The 18,693-nt window shown below is 41.6% G+C and overlaps 1 protein-coding gene across 1 annotated transcript in view; it reads right to left on the reverse strand.

Annotated features, from left to right (window-relative positions):
• Positions 1 to 18,693, reverse strand: part of FAM129A (family with sequence similarity 129, member A) — a gene marked incomplete at its 3' end in the record, with an annotated part of 46,974 nt that overhangs the window by 13,133 nt on the left and 15,148 nt on the right. Inside the window, exons 5-8 of the mRNA XM_011995368.1 lie at positions 9,376 to 9,537; positions 7,253 to 7,363; positions 5,226 to 5,333; positions 1,422 to 1,533 (exon numbers count right to left, since the gene is read on the reverse strand). Of these exons, the coding sequence (XP_011850758.1) occupies positions 1,422 to 1,533; positions 5,226 to 5,333; positions 7,253 to 7,363; positions 9,376 to 9,537 (493 nt within the window). The remainder of the gene's footprint in view (positions 1 to 1,421; positions 1,534 to 5,225; positions 5,334 to 7,252; positions 7,364 to 9,375; positions 9,538 to 18,693) is intronic.

Raw genomic sequence — 18,693 nt, forward strand, 5'->3', positions numbered from 1 at the left:
CAGAGGGGCAAATCTAATAAGAACAACAACAGCAGGTGACATTTTTGACCACGGGCCTCCTACTTATGGCAGTGCAGGGGCTCTAGTGCCCAAAAATATCACATCCCAGGGCTGCCATTCATATCAAAGACAGTATAGATTTGTGTATTCAGCAGAACTTTTCAGCAGCTAGCTGCAGAGTTTCCTTCTCTAACAAAATCAATATATGGTGACAATTTTCTAACAGAGAGCAATAAAGTGTCTGGAGGAAAGGAGTCTTTTTCTCAATCACCCAAAGGTGCCCATGGTGGGCTGGCAGTGGCCTTGGCCGAGCCCTTCCTTTGTGTACACACTGTGCTGACATCTTCATATTCCTGACCTCACTGGATTCCCTAGAATTAGCTACCGGGACCTGGGCTTGTGCTTGGCCAGTTTTCATTGAGGAAGGTCTTTTGTGATACTTAAGACGTTCCCAAAGGAGATCAGATATGTTTCAGGCCCACGGTTTGATGGTGGCCCTCTCCAGCCTTTTTTTTTGAGACCTAGTCTCACTCTGTCACCCAGGCTGGAGTGCAGTGACACAATCTCGGCTCACCGCAACCTCTGCCTCCTGGGTTCAATCGATTCTCCTACCTCACCTCTGGAGTAGCTGGGATTACAGGCATGCACCATCATGCTCAGCCAAATTTTAAATATTTTTAGTAGAGATGGGGTTTCACCGTGTTGGCCAGGCTGGTCTCAAACTCCTGACCTCAAGGGATCTGCCTGCCCCAGCCTCCCAAAGTGCTGGGATTACAGGCGTGAGCCACCATGCCTGGCCCTCCAGCATATTTTTAACAAGTTTTCCTATCCACAATCCAATCCCAGGCAAGGGATTCCTGAGGATACCACGTGCCAGGGTCCTACCGAGACTCGCATGACACTGCGTCATCACCCTGCACCTTTTTCTGTCTGGCTGAGTGTAGGCTGGGCATGTGTTGAGAGAGCCATTAACAAGCCTTGCTGCTGCAATTGCCTGTTCTCAGCTTTGGTGAGTGGGGGGCAGGGGCAGTCATAAGCCTGTGCCTAAGAAAAGCCCTTTTCCCTTTGTTCTGTCTGGAATAGCAAGAGGAAGACAGCTCTTCATGAGAGACCCGAGATTTAATCTCACTAAGCCTCAACTTTCTCATCTGTAAAATGAAACTTAAAATTCCCATCTCACAGTATTCATATTTTTGTATTAAAAAGGGAAAATAATAAAGTGCCAGCTTAGTGTGTGCTTAATCATAACGCTCAATGAAGGTTAGTATCCTTCCTTCTTTCCTTCCCTCTCCTCACTGTCTCCCCACCTCACCAATGTCCATTTCCTCTTCTCTTTTCCTCCAGACTGGCCTTACAGAATCCTGTTTCAGGGACGCTCCCCTCTACGGAGAGTCCCTGCAGCACCAGGTAACCTTCCTTACCTTTCAGAGTTTCATCAAGCAGGATCTGATGTAAAATCTCCTCATAGACATTTTCAACGTGAATCATATTGGTATGATCTGCAAAGATGAACTGCTCATATTTCTGAAGCTCCTGGAGAGCAAGAGATAAGAAGATAAAGATGAAAAGGCATGAGATGCCTGTTCTTAGAGGAGATACAGAAAGGACAATTCCCACTCATGATTCCTTTCTTGGAGGGCATGAGAGAAGGACAATGTTGGCCCAGGGGCAAATTACTCAATTCAACAATATTTTACTGGGTTCCCTTCAATTCAATTCATTGTCTAGGCACCATGCCTGACCTCAACACATCTATTACTGTCCATGATAAGGTGCAGAACTCACTCAGCCATTGGTGATTCCTTTCCCTTTCCTTGTACTGGCCATGCATTTTATGCACTTCATGGGGGAAGACAGCAGTGATTTTTTTTTTAAAACCGCCCAAAGCCCCAATAAGAAGGTTGGAACCCCCCTTTTTTCCCCCAACAACAAAAAGGTTCCTTCCTCCCTTTTTAAAAAAAATAAAAAAACAACTTAACAAAGGAAGGTATATATAATAAAATGTACAGATAAGTACAGCTCAATGATTTTAAATATGTAAATATTACCTACGTAACCATAACCCAGATCAAGAAGGAGAATGTTTCCATCATCCCCAAAGTTCCCCCACTCCCCTTTCCAGTCTGTACCCCTCAAGATATGAGCACTGATTTTATACCTATCGTGATAGATTGGCTTTTGCTTGTTCTTGAACTTTATAGAAATGAAATCATAATTATTTTGCGTTTGTTTTTGAGATTCATCTATGTTGCTACATCTATCAGTAGCTCATTCCTTTTTATTAAGTAGTATTAATTATATGGATAAACAAAAATTGTTTATCTGCACTCACATTGATGAAAATTGAGATTGTTTTTCAATTTTCAACTATAAATATAATTGCTGTGAACATTCTTGTACATATATTTTTTTGTGGATTTAAGGGCTTGTTCATGTTGGGCATATGCCTAAAAGTGAAGTTGTTGGGTCATAGGGTAGATGTACGCTTAACTTTATTAGAATGGGGCCACTTTGGGGATTGGGAGAATCTCTAGTCAAGGGCTCTTCAGAAACATTTCTTTCTCTTCAACTGGCCCTGACATTCACTGATTCCTTCTAGGATAGCCCAGGCATGGTGCCACCCTTAACTCTCCCTCTTTTCCAAGGGTTTCCAAATGGCTTGCCTTTTATCAGCATGAGGACAGGGCAGGGATCAAAATGTACCAAATTATATCCCAGTGATTAACTCGGTAATCCTTGCACCTGGTGGTGCTGGGGGACGGCTTCCCACATGTGGCTCTTAGAAAATCAGGGACTTATCATGGGATTTGTGGTCTCTTGCCTGGAAGGACAGTATTTACAGCAGGTGATCAGAAGCACCACCTCAGACAACTCTCAGTGCTAGGACTTTGGGGCACTGTAGCCCAGATCACAGTGGGTAATAATGGGTTCCTTTATACCCAACCAAGAAGAAAGGCAAAGGATTGAAGAGACATGAGCTTCAATGACCCCTAGAGGGTCTAGAGGCAGGACTGTTGCACAGATTTGAGAAAAGCATTGCCCAGGAGACTGGAGACTGCCCTGGACTAGACATGGGACCTTGGTGAGCCACATCACTGCTCTGTGCCTCTGTCTCTTCCTCTGCTAAACGAGAGGCACAGACTCATGCCTGCAGTACCCTTTCATCCTTCCCATGTGGTCTCCCATTCCTATTCCCCTGATTGTCATTCATCCCTCAGGACTGGGTGAAAGCATGACTCTGGAAGTCCTTCCTGGCTGCAGAAGCAGAGTTTGGCACTTTCATTGGAACTCTTCCCCATGAGGCAACTGCTGTGTTCCTCACATGGCATCCTGTTTGCCTGTCTCCCACTCTCTACCATGAACTCCAGAACTGCAGGGATGCTGGCCTGGCATAATGCCTGGATCATATGTGATACACATCTAATACTTATTTGCTGACTCAATAAACAGTAGATCTTTAAATTTTCAACCAGCTAAATAATTCTGTGGGAAGGAGTACTTTCTATGGACATGCACACTGTCATGAAGTGACCAACTTTACAAAACAGGTCTTCTATATTGAATTGGTTGAACAGGGCCATAGGATTACTTCCCTCGGCCAATTAATTTAGTATCCCTAAAGGTAGGTGTTGGGGAGTCAGAATCATTTTTTCACAGTTCCTCAGACAATTCTAATACATAGCTCTGGCTGAGGTTGAGTACCACAGATCTAGGAAGCTGCTACTTATAGAGCCAAGGGAAATGCACTTTAGCAAAATAAAGACTCCTTCTAGGAAGCAGATAATCCCCTCATTCATCTATTCTGCAAATCCAGATTTTTAAAAAGCTCTTAAAGCTGATATAATATCCTCCATTACCAAAAACTCTGGGTCACAGGCTCTTTTGAAATCAATGCCTCCTGATTAAAAAATTACAAGAGCCTCTTACAGATTGGGCACAGCACACTCTGTTGATGCTTAGAAAGAGGGAAGCAGATGAGAAGGAGAACCTCCTTACCTTTCTCCTGAAATAAGGCAGATTTGAGGCCCCCAAACTGCCTTTGTGATTGAGAAAAAAAAAAAAAAATTCTAAGCAGAACATCTGTGTGCAAACCCACCTAGCAGTGGACACCATCATCATTTGGCTGCTGAACTGTTCTGCCATGTAAGGTCAAGGGTCAATCCCTTGGCTTAATCAAATCCTTTCCTATTAAAGAACCATGCCCCAGAAATAAATGCCAAATACATCTAATATGCTGATGATGATCTGAAGAAAAACAACACTTACAGACTATAAAAATGACCAAAGAAATGTCTGCAGTAAAATAACTCATGCAAAGGATTTTAATGTTCCAGTGCTTGGAGACTCTTTGAGCTGCCAAAAACCTCTTTATCATTTGCTCCAAGAGGGAGTAGGCCTTGTTCCAGGTTAATAGATCATTTTTGAAATGCAGAAGTAGTAATAATAATAGTGGTAGCAGTACTTGATACAATTTCCTGAGTGCCTATCATGTTACAGGGAAGTGTGAACCGGGTTCACACTCTGGTGGTCACCATGTCTGTGGCCCTGGCTCAGTGGCTTAACCACTCAGGTTTCCTCATTTGTACCACGAGGATATAAATAATACCTCCTCGCAGAGCTGTTTTCAGTCTCTGCTGGCCCATTGCTCTGCTCTACAGATGAAGTCACACCCTGGTAATCATGGCTGTCACTGGATGTTCAATGTTTGTAGAGGTTTTAAGTGGTTCCATTGATTTCACTAAACAACACTGCTGGGTTTAACAGAACAAATATCTTGTAATCATGTGAGCTAAGCTCTTTTTTGGATGCAATGGTCAAGTTTCAGAGGACATGTTGGACCTATGAGTCATACTATAATGAGGAACACCCGGTATCCTTAGGTATTCTATGTCAACTCCTAGTTGGGCTCAAATTCAGATCACTGCCCTTTGAGATTTTGTCTAGCCCAGGGGTCAGCATATCTGGCTAGCATCTTGTTTTTGCAAATAAAGTCTGTTTATATATAGTCAATGGCTGTTTGTGTGCTACAACAGCAGAGCTGAATAGTTGCAACAGAAATAGTGCAGTCCACGAAGCTTAAAAGATTTACTATCTGACCATTTACAAAAATGTCTGCCAATCCCTCCCTGGTCTAGTCTGCTGTTTGCCAGTACACATCACAAAAGAACTTGTTTGAACTTCAGAGGTAAGAAGAGCAAGCTCTTTAGGGTAACTCATCCCCTTACTGGTTTGCATGTGGACGCCAGTGCCTTCTGCACGGTGGGAAGTGTGATTTGAACTAGTGCCTCTTGAAATATCTTCTTTCGGATGGTGCTGCTGTCATAATCGTATTGCTGTCAGTAAAGAAACATATGTTAAATAGTAACATTACAATCTGTTGACTTATGCTTGCGCAAAAAACTCAGCCACCCACTTCACCTCTCTTTTCCCCCTAATGTCTGAGAACTCTTGTATTTCCAAGGCCTCAGAGATCTTTCCATGTAATCTCCTCACACTGCAGGCACAGTTTATAACTGATAATGATCCATCTCACTCTTACCTTTTACAGATATGGAAACTGAGGCAAGATCAAAACAGAGTGGTGACTTCTGCATTATAAAGAAGTTGGGGATACAATTGGCAGGTGAGTTTGTACTTTATTACTCCTGTCCCAGGTAGGTCCATGATCATCTATTACTCCACATCCTCAAAGCAGGGTCAGTGGGTTGTAATGATTTCCACAAGGGAAGAGAAGGCCTGGCTAGTGGCTCCATAAACACTGTGACGTGTTAACCAAAGAAGTTCAGTATCCAGCACAAGAAAGATGATGATTCTCTCTGTTCTGCATTGGACATCCCAACATGGAGACCAGGATTTAATCTTAGATCTCACTTCAAGGGGATCACAGATAAATCAGAGTACAGTCATAGGCAGTGAGAAGAATGGTCAGGCCAAGTGAAGAACAGTTAAAGAGACCAAGGTGTTTATACTGGAGGTAACAACTTAGGGCAAGTTATAACTTATTCAAACAACCAAAGGCTGCCACGTGGAAGAAGGTTATGAATGAAGTGGGTAGAACTGGAATGACCAGTGGTGAGAACTTTGGACTAACATAAGAAAGCATGTTCTTGCTGTCAAGAACTCAAATGGGCTATCCTGAGAGGCAAAAAGCATCCTGCCAGTGCAGGTGTCGGAGCACAAGTGGGATCACCCCTTGAGGGAACCTGCTGAACACTGAACATGAAGTTGAACTAAAGGCACTCAAAATCTCTTTCAAACTTGAGGTCCTATTATTTGAACACCTTTCTACACTTCTTCTTCCTTTCTTTCTGTATGCTAAAGCATTTGACACTGACACTATCTTTTTTTTTACTTCCATTGCAATTTCATTATTATGTGTGTTACCATGATCAGTATCATTTTTAATATCAGTGAATTGGTTGCTAGAGTTTCCTCTTGCCTGTGAAGCATCAAGATCAAGTCCAAAATTCAGAGACCACCCTTAGGCTCTGTGGGACTTTGATCTTCTGTTCCAAGGCACTGTTTGGGATAACTAGAAGGCAGTAAAAAAAATCAGTTAAAAAAAAATCAGTGTATGATCGTTTATCCTTAAACTCACCATTGACCAGCCTGTTGAGCTTAATTAAGTCACATTAACTTTTACAGAATCAGTTCCTCATCTGTACAATGGGGGCATATTCCAGTTAATGCACAAGTTCTTGTAGGGATCAAGTAAAAGCCTTTAAAATATAACATATGCGCAAGCTCCTATTATTAAAACTATTTTAATATATACTTACGCTGAAGCACATTTAAAACAATCTCATATGGTAGGTTTCTTTTCCTTGGAGTATTTCCTTTGCCATGAGGTTTTGATTTTTCAATAAAATATTTGCCAGTTTAATGGATTTTACCATATTTGTAACCTCTTTGAAGAAAGAGGCTGTGCCTTGCCTATTTTTACATCCCACACAATACTTATAGTGGACAGCCAATAAATGTTTGTCGAGTTCTATCTCTATGAAAGCTGGGACACAGGGCCTCTAGCTGTGAGTAATGGTACTGAGGACTAGCAGTGGTCACTAGATGGCAGAAGAGGCATGGAAGTCACATTGGAGAAACCGCAGCAGATTGACAAGTCACTGGACTTCGGAAAGGAAGGAGTAGGGGAAAGATTAGAGCGAAGGAGAGAACATGGTATTTTCCACTTCACAAAAGAAACAGGGGTCACGTTCTCATTTTATGCTTCCCACAAACAAGAGAACGGTTTTACCTTTAAGACTCGGAGCTTAACCTTCTCAATAGCAACTGCAGTTTTGGAGGCCTCTCCTTGGAGATGTGGGGAAAGCAACTGCTCAAAAGTGAACACTGCATTCTCCATTAGCTAGAAAGCAGAAGTGACACAGAAACAGACAACAGTCAGAGGCTGGGATCACCAACCATAGGCTGGCTAAGTGGGCTTGGAGAGTAGGGGCCATCAGAGATGAGTCCCCTCGGCTGTTACTCTGGGGGTGACCCACAGCAACATCACCCCATCACCAAGGCTGTGAAACAAATGGTCACGTGGCCACAGTGGGAGCAGGAAGAAGTTGGAAAACCCAAGGCCATGGGACTGAGCAAGCGTTCTGTCATCTCCTGTAGGTACTCCTCTTCTATTCTTTGATACCTGCAGCCACTGATTAAGGGATGAGGCTGGAGCCTTCTTCAACTAGTTTTTGGCGGCACCTCCACTTTTAAGTGGATGTAAAGCACTCCGCAGCATCTCTCTCCCTCTCCCTGCAGGGCTGGGAAGGCAGGAAGGGTGAGGGATGGGTGGGGACAGTGGCTGACACGCTCATGGCTCAGAAAGCAGAAGTAGTTCAGGTATCTTATTCTCTGCACCTTTGCGTGTGTTCCCGTCACCAGGGTCCAATATTACGAAAGAGACTTCTGCTAAACTGTTGCCCAATTTTGTTCCTTCTTCCTCTTTCATTCCTCACAACTCAAGGGTTAGCTAAAATGTATCACTTAATCCTGTCCATAACTTTTATGAAAAAAAAAAAAAAATGCTCCTTTCTTCCCCAAGCCCGTGATCCCAAAGCATCCAATATATACTTTTTTTTTTTTTTGAGACACAGTTTCGTTTTGTCATACAGGCTGGAGTGCAGTGGCACACTCTTCGTTCACTGCAACATCTGCCTCCAGGGTTCAGGTGAGTCTCGTGCTTCAGTGTCCACGTAGCTGGGACTACAGGTGTGCACCACCATGCCCGGCTAATTTTGTTGTATTTTTAGTAAAGACGGGATTTCGCCGTGTTGACCAGACTGGTCTTAAACTCCTGACTTCAAGTGATCCACCCGCCTTGGCCTCCCAAAATGCTGAGATTACAGGCGTGAGCCACCATGCCTGGCCACAATATACACCTTTATCATACCTTCAACACTGTAGTGAATTTATCTAAGAATTTGTCTCACTCAAGCTCCCTGAAGTGGGATCTGGTACAGTGTCTGGCCCACAGTAATCTCTCCTCAGAATATCTATGTGAAATGGCATGGTGTCCTTTAGAGTGTTGATGACCACACACCTTGTTCATTTAGGAAACACCATAATATGGGAAGAGTTTGTGCTATTCATTCCTGTTACTGGGGAAAAGGTTCCTTATGAAAAAAAAAAAGAAACCTATCAAGCAGGCTCAAGAAATTCAAATATGAAGCTATGATTGATTGATTGATTGGTTTGCTCTTAATTACATTACGGAATTAATTTAAGCCAGTGGTTCTCAATCCTGGCTGCATATTAGAAGCAGCTGGAATCAGGGTAGGGATGTTCTATCAAAAAGTAGCCATATAGGCTGGGTGTGGTGGCTCATGCCTGTAATCCCAGCACTTCAGAAGGCTGAGGTGGGCAGATCACTTGAGGTCAAGAGTTTTGAGACCAGCCTGGCCAACACAGTAAAACCCCATCTCTACTAAAAATACAAAAATTAGCCAGGCATGTTGGCACATGCCTGTAGTCCCAGCTACTTAGGAAGCTGAAGCAAGACAATCACTTGAACCTGGGAGGCAAAGGTTGCATGCAGTGAGCCAAGATTGTGCCACTGCACTCCAGCCTGGACATCAGTATTTCCCCCAGGTGATTCCAACGTGTAGCCAAGGTTAAAGCACTGATTTGACAAATCGAGTAGTTATCAATTAATGCTACTTTATTTTTCTGAGCTATATCTTGTCTATGATGTTCACCCACATGGAAGAAAGATGAAGCCAGTGGAGGGACTGAACATGTCCTCCCCCAACATGATGGCTAAAGAGATGCGACGCATTTCCCTCAGCTACACCAGCAGCCAGTCTCACTGGTCAGCACCCATTTCTCTGCTCTCTCTTTACCCTCCTCCACCAGGGATGCCCCTGCCACACCCACCTCCTGCATGTAGTTCTGTGTCCTCTGAACCACCAGATCGACGTGGGGGAATCTGAAGCGGCTCTTGAGATCCTGCAGGCGCTCGTGAAGCAGGTTGACTTTAGTATAACAAGGTTCCATCTTCACGGAATGCAGCGGAAGATTCATAAGCCGGTCTAGATGCTGCATTTTGGTGAAGTGAAACATTAAACACCCTCAGATCGAGGAGTGGTATTGCATACATATTGCATATTACATACATTCTAAACAATAAAATGCATGTTAAAGTGAATCACTGCTCAGATCCCTACATCTGTGACACCTTCAACTGTCTTATTTTCCTCCTTCAGTGGGTTCCTAGGGTAGCTGTAATGGTAGGACAGAAACCAGCAGAAACACCAACTGGATGACAGGAAGACCCAGGGGTGCACCCAGGGGGACTCCAGTCTTTGTAAGCTGTTGGTGGACTCCAAGCTCCCACTTCCAGAGCCCAAGAACCAGGCAGGTAGGCTCTGACACATGGTTGCTGCTGGGCCCCCAGGCTTCCAAAATCTTCTTTAGTGAGTGACACTCCTCTCAAAAAACCCCAGGGAGGTCGGGATGCTCCCTGGACTCCCGGACTTTGGAAGGGAAGCCAGAGTTTCTCGCAATTCTATGAGGCTCTGCCAGGGCCCACAGGGCTTCCCTCTGCTATAGGTTGCTTCAGGTGCTAAGGGATGGGAAGTGGAGAGGCAGAGCCCTGAACTGGGAGAGGTATCCAGTTTGAAGAACTGGCGTCCCTCCTACTCTAGTTTGCGCTCAATCAATGAGGTCATTGGGCTTCCAGCATCAGACCTCACCTGCTAAAGCCCTAAAGTGTTATCAACAAATGTTGTTGCAACAGAATGCATTCTGTTTTCCAAGCTTATTTTAAAATCATTTTTTAAAGGGGATACTGGAGGTTTAAAATAAACAGGGGAATGGGTGGAGCAGAAGAAGGCAGAAAGAAAGGTTCCGAAAATGGAGGGTCTAGAGGGAACGGGGGAATGAGGCAGGGTACATATGAATAATATAGGATGCACTGTCTGACTTTCAGCTCACGCAGAAGAGATAATCTAGATTTCTAGGTTTCTCTAAACAGGAATTTTAAAAGGGCCCACTCTCATTATGCTTTAAAGGGAAAATACTGCTCCCTTTATGAAGTGAGTTATGGAGAGGTCCACTGAAGTGGAATTAAGGATTAAAAGCACGCTGGGGAACTTGCAGCTCCTCACAAAATGGAATGTGTCTATTTTTAAAAAAATATCAATTAAGCAGACAGGAGAGGGAAAAAGGGTTCCCACTTTGCTCCTATCAGATTGGCAAAAGTTTAATCAAATGACAACACCTATTGCTGATGGCAATATGGGGGAGAAAGCCCCTATCATACACAATTAGTGGAAATGTAAAATTTAAATCCTTTTTTTGAAATGCAATGGAAACATTTTTTAACATGAGAAATGTACTTTCAACCTGGCAATCCTGTCCTAGGAATGTATACTACAGAAATAAACACATCAGGGTATATGTACGTGTATATGTGTGTGTGGGGGTATACATATGTATGTATATAAATATATATATTACAGCTTTATTCATAATGCCAGCAATATTGAGGTGAATGAATAAATCGTGGTGTATCCATACATGAAATATCATGCAGCCATTACAAAGAAAGATTTAGAGTGAAAACAGTTACCTTGGAAACAGTTTCATGAGGTATTTTTGGATGAGAAACTGATAAGCAGAGTAATGTATAAAATATAATCCCATTTTTCTTAAAGCGGGCAATCTAAAGTCTAGCGTCTAAGTATGTGTTTTATGTGTTAGATGAGAATGGGGAAAATATAGAATGGCATATGCTAAGTTGTTAATACGAGTTGCTTGAGGGGAGGTGGTGGCATTGGGGAAGGGGGAGAATAAAGACAAGTAAAACAAAACAGACTGCAGTAAGAAACCCCAAAACATCTGTAAAGTGAGTCTGTTAATGTACAATTATATATGTGTATATATGCATAAAGAATAAAGGAAAAGAAATAGAGGCATCTGGTTTTATCTACTGACTTACAAGGATGTTCATCATGATATGTCAAGTATAAAACCAAACCGCCAATTTATATCTTTGTCAGTGATTCTTAAACTGTAGGGTACACCAGAACCTCTGGCGGTCTTGTTAAACTCCTGGCACTACCCCTAGAGTTTCTGATTTAGCACATCATCAGTGGGGCCTGAGAATTTGCATTTTAAACAACCAGGTGATGATGACACTGCTGGTCTGGGGACCATACTTTGAGAAATAGTGATCTGTTAAAGCAAACTAAATATAGCCTGAGAAGGATTCTATACTTCTATATTTGAGTCCTTGTGGATAAACTGTAAGAGTCAGACAAAATTGAAAACCTAACTTAGTAGTATGCACCTGTAACAATAACTGAGTGTTGGCCAGTCCCAGCAGCCATACTTCAACCACTCACAGACTGCTGAATGTTCAAACTGCGTTCAGACAAGGCAAACGCCGAGTTGTAACCAATCTCACTATCTCTGTTCCTCACTTCTGATTCCTGTACATTACCTTACCTTCTTTGTTTGTAAATTTATTCTGACCGTGAGGCACCCCTGGAGACTTTGTGAATCTGCTGTGATTCTAGGGGCTGCCCGATTTGCGAATCACTCATTGCTCAGCTAAACTCCTTTAAATTTAATTTGGCTGAAGTTTTTCTTTTATCAGATAGTGTCAGAAGCAGGATCCGAAGTGGAGCTTCTAGTGACCCCCAGGAGAGCTGAGTGAACACACAAGGTACCTGCAGGTCCCACCTGTGTCCATTGATCTCTCAGAGCGGCTGGGGATCGCGGGTGAGCTCCCTCTTGGGTTTTAGAGCTCCATGGATTTGTGTTTTGAGCTCTCTGAGTTTCTTTGAGCAAGTTTCTGATCCAAACTAGGTTTGTAGTTATGACAGAAACTGGACTGGGTCCAGGAACAGATTTGATCCAGGAATTAACTGACTTGGATCCAGTTAGAGGCCTCTTATATCTGACTGGGTCAGAAAGGAACTGGTAGTAAGCAGTAATATTGCAGGGGTTATAACATTTGGCTTTTGAAAATTCATAGGGATTTCTGTGTTCTACCCCTTTTTTCATTTTTCTTGTGTGCTTAGGTAGGAAAAATCATTGGCTAAGTTAATCAAGAGAACCTGGGAGTAAAGCCAATATTTTAGGTAAAAATGGGCTCCTTAATTTCTGGAAAACTGAGTTCCTTCTGGCTTACACATTAGGCCTGGGAGGCAGCGAAGTCTTATAGAAACAGCAAAATCTTACTAAAGATAACTTACAGTGGAATGTTCCAAATGAACAACAATGCATTGAAGTTCTTTCTTTCTTTTTCTTTTTTTTTTTGAGATGGAGTCTCTCTCTGTTGCCCAGGCTGGAGTGCAGTAGTGAGATCTCAGCTCACTGCAAGCTCTGCCTCCCGGGTTTATGCCATTCTTCTGCCTCAGCCTCCCGAGTAGCTGGGACTACAGGCGCCCACCACCACACCTGGCTAATTTTTTGTATTTTTAGTAGAGATGGGGTTTCAACGTGTTAGCCAGGATGGTCTCGATCTCCTGACCTCGTGATCCACCCGCCTTGGCCTTCCAGAGTGCCAGGATAACAGGCGTGAGCTACCGTGCCCGGCTGCACTGAAGTACATTTTTAAAATGAGGGCTTTTAGTAAAGTATCTTTTGGCTAGGAACGGTTTTGGCTCTATGGGATGTCAACTGCTATTCTCTTTGGAATAATCTGCCTTACACTCTTTGCTGATAGCTGTGGGTGACAGGATTAGGCATGTACAGGATGGTGGGACATGGGGAACTTTTTCCGTCCTCCCCAAAAAGAGGGAAACCTGAGAGCTGATGAGACTGCTGGAAAAGATCCTCTCGCTACTAGCTAGTGGCCATCAGAACTTTTCAGTGTCGCTGAAATGAATGGGTCTTGCTCTGGCCTCCCTGAGCTCTTCACTTTCTGCACAATGCCACAGGCAATACTTTGCTTCATCTTATTTTCCTTTCATATCTCTTTCGTTACTCAGGGCAACCATCTTGCCCAGAGACCGCGCCTTGAAACTCCTAGTCGGAGGTTTGATTAAAGATGAGGAGGGCCATCTGAGGGCAAATTTAAGCCTTGCCAGTTTGATATTGGATGCTAAGCAGAGTGGCTAGTGTCTATGTTTTATTATTTTGCTCTGGCCAGAGAGAAAAAAAATAATTTTCCTTTATGATGCGGCTTGGCCCCCAGCGTGATGGTGCAGCAAGCTGGGTCACTAGAGCCACTCAGGGAAAGGGAGCCCAGAGCCTGGCATGCTGGCCAAAAGGTAAGAATTTCTTGCCAGTCAGATTTCTGGCTTCTCTCTCTGTAAAAACAGTTGAATGAATGGTAAAAATCACTGCTTATCTCCATCTTGTTTTATGTTCTTAGGAGCTTGACTTTGTAATCACATAGCAGTACTTTCTCTTGGTCTCTGCCTTCCAGGGAACAGGAATTTTAGGGTTTCTGTCATAGTTAGCTCTAAAAATTATCTTGAGTAGTTAAAAGCCTTTGCAAACTCACTGTTAACTACTCTAGATTCCTTCTGGGAAGGGCAGTAGAGACTGCCCCATGCTGTAGTTCAGTAGCTAAGGTTTTGCCCTTTCACACTGGTGGTCTGGGTGCAATTCCCTGCTTAGGAAGCAAACTCTTTCTGGTTGAATATCTGCATAACCTCGTCTAGTCTCTTATCCTCCACGGACTATCTTAAATTTTCCTTTCTCTGGGCCGGGCGCGGTAGCTCACGCCTGTAATACCAGCACTTTGGGAGGCCGAGACGGGCGGATCACAAGGTCAGGAGATCGAGACCATCCTGGCTAACATGGTGAAACTCCGTCTCTACTAAAAAATACAAAAAACTAGCCGGGCGAGGTGGCGGGCGCCTGTAGTCCCAGCTACTCGGGAGGCTGAGGCAGGAGAATGGCGTAAACCCGGGAGGCGGAGCTTGCAGTGAGCTGAGATCCGGCCACTGCACTCCAGCCTGGGCGGCAGAGTGAGACTCCGTCTCAAAAAAAAAAGAAAAGAAAAGAAAGAAAGAAAAAAAAATTTTCCTTTCTCTGAGCATCTGCGAGATTACCTACTACGGTAAATTTCAAAAGCCAGAAATATCAGCCATTTGGCCTGGCTAAAACTGGTTAAAAAGAAATTTTAAAAAAACTTTATTAAAGAGTGCTATGGTTAAAAGTCAGCTTAATTAAAAGTGAGTATTCAAGCTCTAACAGCCTGGAGGCACCGGAGACCCCTTTCCTGGCCCTGTTCTTCCAAGGACTCCACCATAAAGTCAATAACCAATTACGAAACTAAAAAACTAGCAAATGAGAAATCTTACAACTACTGTATAATGTTCTTCTGTCTGTGTAATTATATATGTGTTGTGCATAATGTTTATATAAAATAACTCTAATTAATTGGCTTAAACAAAAATAAGCACTTACATCAAATATTTTGAAAGCAAAATAAAAACTGTAATACCTTTTAGTTCATGTAACTTCAGGAATTTTTGGGAAATGAAAATGGCTTTAAAGATTATTGATAAAATAAAGCCATTTTGTCTAAATTATGCAGGTCAGATAATAGGTTTGCTAAATGCTTTAAGGTCATAAACAACTTTGACTTTTTTGAAAATTGTTCAATTTATTTTGGAGACAGTAAATTCTAAATAAGGCCTGGGGATACATGGAATTAACCACGCCCCTAGCCATGCAAAGAAGGTTATAAAGAAAAGAGATTTTATATAAGAGAGGATGTTGCATGGTAAATTCTTGTCCTAAAGTAAAATGACGGGATGTTTAAAAAGAGAGATGTTTAGGCAAGTCAGAAAGTCTAAACATGTCATACATGGTCTGTGTAAGTTGTGAAATAATTTATTAAAAAGAATTTGTGCCAGAAATGTTGTACAATTTAAAGGTGCTTCATAAACTGCCACTGTGACTTTTAACTGTACAGTTTGCCTGCTTTACAGCTAGGTAAGGCCTGAGACACATGGAGTTAGATGCTGGAATAAGTCAGACCTTATCTGCCTGGGTCCTAGGCTCCACACCTAGTACATAATTAAATCCCTTACTTAACAAGATTTTTACTGAAAGTAAAAGTTGCTGAGAGTTAACACTGTAATATGTAATTGAGCCTACTGAAAAAAACAGGTTTACACACAAGGTATGTAAGGAGAATGAAATGTATTTTTTGTAAGAGATTATAAGAAGGTATGGAAAAATAAATTTTTGCCTAGGTTAGAGGGTTAAAGGATTGTTTTAAATTAAATAAAGCTAAAGGTTTGAACACGTTGTACAAGGTTTATAAAAAATTAACTGTAAGAGATTCTATGTGTGAGTATATTGTCTAAATAAAATGGCATTATTATTTTTTCCCTAAATTGGACACTGGAATAAAATCACAACAGAGTTTCCTTGGAACATTGTTCTGTTCTGAGAAAAAAAATTCTAATGAGTTATAAAAGGTTTATAAAAATCTTACCTTATGGTCAAAGTAAATAAAATTGAATATATTTATAAAATGTTATTAAAAACTAGCTTTAACATTTAAAATACAGTAATGGAAACATAAAATTTGGCTTTCTCTTTTAAAAAGGATTTTTATATAATATTAAAAGATAATGAAAGGTTTTTGTTTACCTTTTAAGTAAACTACAAAAGAAAAAGGTCGGAGGGGAAGGGAAGGAAAGGAGACAGGCAGTTGGCCTCATGCTATCTTCATTGGGTCTTATTTGGAAAGCTGGTCTCCTCTCTATTAATGTTTCATCCTTTAAAAAATTTTTCTATCATCATTTTGGCTAAATGAATGACTGAAGGTAACCTAAGATTCTACTTTGTAATATCCAATGTTTAAAACCTGTGGTATCTGACAAACCTTTCAAAACCAAGCTCTAGATTATCATGCAAAATCAGCCAATACTAAAATTGTTTAAATATACAATTTGAATGAACTCCATGGTCTAAGTCAAATTACCTATGATAACCCATTAGTTATCAGTGCTATGCACCTACATTGGAGAAACAACTGGTATTCAAGAGGACATAAGCCCAATGTTAAGCATGGACTCATGAAGAACTAGGATGGCCACCTTGTCCTTCCTGAGTCCTTAAGCTTTTGTTATTAAAGGTTCTGCATTCCATGACTCGTCATGGAAAAGATAAAATAATCCAAATTGAATCTACTGATGTGGTAACTTATAAATTATGGAAATAGTTTAGAACCAATATTTGCTTCCATATTCCTGGGAAAAAAATTAAAGCTTCAGGTACATTTGGCTATCTGATGGGCCACTTAAACATTTATAAAGGGATTTCATTCAACTGTCGTTTTCAGTGCATGTTTTCTAATTATATAAAAGCTTTCCAATGCAAGAGGGCCGATGTTATAACAGTAGATTATTATGCTACAATGTATTTTCACCAGGTAAAGAAAGCTTTTTATGGTTCACTGAGGATAATCCCTTCATAATCTAGAACCTGAAGATTAGATCTTCTGAAAACATCAGAGAAAGACTGTCATTGCCCTCCATACTACAACAAAACTTTGGAGACTTGAACCTTGGGTTCATAATCTCACAACTGAGAAGGGTCGCTTCACAGTCCTGGAACTGTACAACCACTGGACCCCTTAAGTTAAACTAACCAGGACAGTTTCTCCCCAGAAGAAGATGACATCCTTGATATGAATAGCTTTTCCCAAGATCATGGATCAAGACTTCTGCTATCACAAGACTCTGACCTTTGAATATTTTTTCCTTGTGTATGCCTCTATGAACAACATAAATGAAAAGGGAGTCTATTATGTGCACTTATAGGGTATAATTTTATCTGTGAAGGATTTTGCAGCCAACCTTATATATGAATAACCTTATACTTTAGTAGAAAACAGATTAAGGCCCAATGTAGGTGAGAAACTTTAGTGGTACATACGTTGCCTCATAATCAGTCAAAACTCCTCTTAACCTGCATCATGGATTAAAGAGAACACTGCCAGGAGGCCTTCACTCTTCTAGAAGGACATCATTGGTTAGGTCCTTTCTCCATGGTTTAGACTAAAAGACAATAATTAGAAATGTCTCTCTCATAATAGGCCCTACAGCAAATTCTACTTTATAGGCTGTTGTTACACAACAGACTTTAAATTCTCTTGTGAAAGTTATGCTAAATAATAAAATTGGCTAAACAGAAATGTACCTATGCAGCTGCTGACACTTGTGGCCTATGCAGAAATACATCCTATATAGATTATAAAAATTCAGCTGTAGGGGATTAATGAAAAGACCACCTAGTCAAGTGAGTAGACTCTTCATCTAGCTTATTCTTTAATCTATTTAATTTTAGGTGATTTGGTTTATGGGGACCCTGGGTAAGGAGCATACTCCACACTCTTGATATTATCCTCTCAGTAGTCATAATAATAATCTTCCTGGTGTGCCGTATTCTCTCAAAGGTTTTAAATGTTTGCATGCAGCCATCTCTAGGACGTCAAATGGTCCCTCTTCAACTGAAATGACAAAAGCTGAAAGAAACATGCGACCATGAGGACTCCATAACCTATATGAATGACATGCCGAGACCAGAAACCCAAAATGATGGTAACTGAGAGTGGTGCTAAGGCCCTAAGTTTTGGTCACACTCTCCCCTAAGTGAGAACCTGGCTCAAAAGGGGGAATTATTTTTAAACAAAATTTTAAATGGGAGGCCATTATTTGGGACTAAGCTCATGCACTAGGCCCCAACAAACCAAACCAAACTAAAATAGAGCCACTTCTGCTAAATGTGACATAATCAAGCTAGGACTTTAAGAAAACACATAGATCCTAGAACAAACCAGGCTTTGTTTTTCTCCTGTAAATAGGATGTTCCAGCATAAGGAGGTGCCCTCTACTCAGTCCTTATTCCGTCCTTGCAAAACCCACTGTTCTGCTGTTTCCCAGTGGGTTTCAAAACCATGTAAGTACATTTATGATAGTGCTAATAACATCAATGACTAAGGCTTTGGTCAATCTCTCAAAATTGAGAAAGTGACCAAAAAGGCAGAATTATTATTATTGTTTTTAATTTTTTAAATTATACTTTAAGTTCTAGGGTACATGTGCCAACGTGCAGGTTTGTTACATAGGTATACATGTGCCATGTTGGTTTGCTGCACCCATTAACTCGTCATTTACATTAGGTATTTCTCCTAATGCTATCCCTCCCCCAGATCCCTACCCCACAACAGGCCCCAGTGTGTGATGTTCTCTACCCTGTGTCCAAGTGTTCTCA

The sequence above is a fragment of the Mandrillus leucophaeus genome, unplaced genomic scaffold, assembly GCF_000951045.1.
Source record: "Mandrillus leucophaeus isolate KB7577 unplaced genomic scaffold, Mleu.le_1.0 Scaffold484, whole genome shotgun sequence".
Classification (NCBI taxonomy): Eukaryota; Metazoa; Chordata; class Mammalia; order Primates; family Cercopithecidae; genus Mandrillus; species Mandrillus leucophaeus.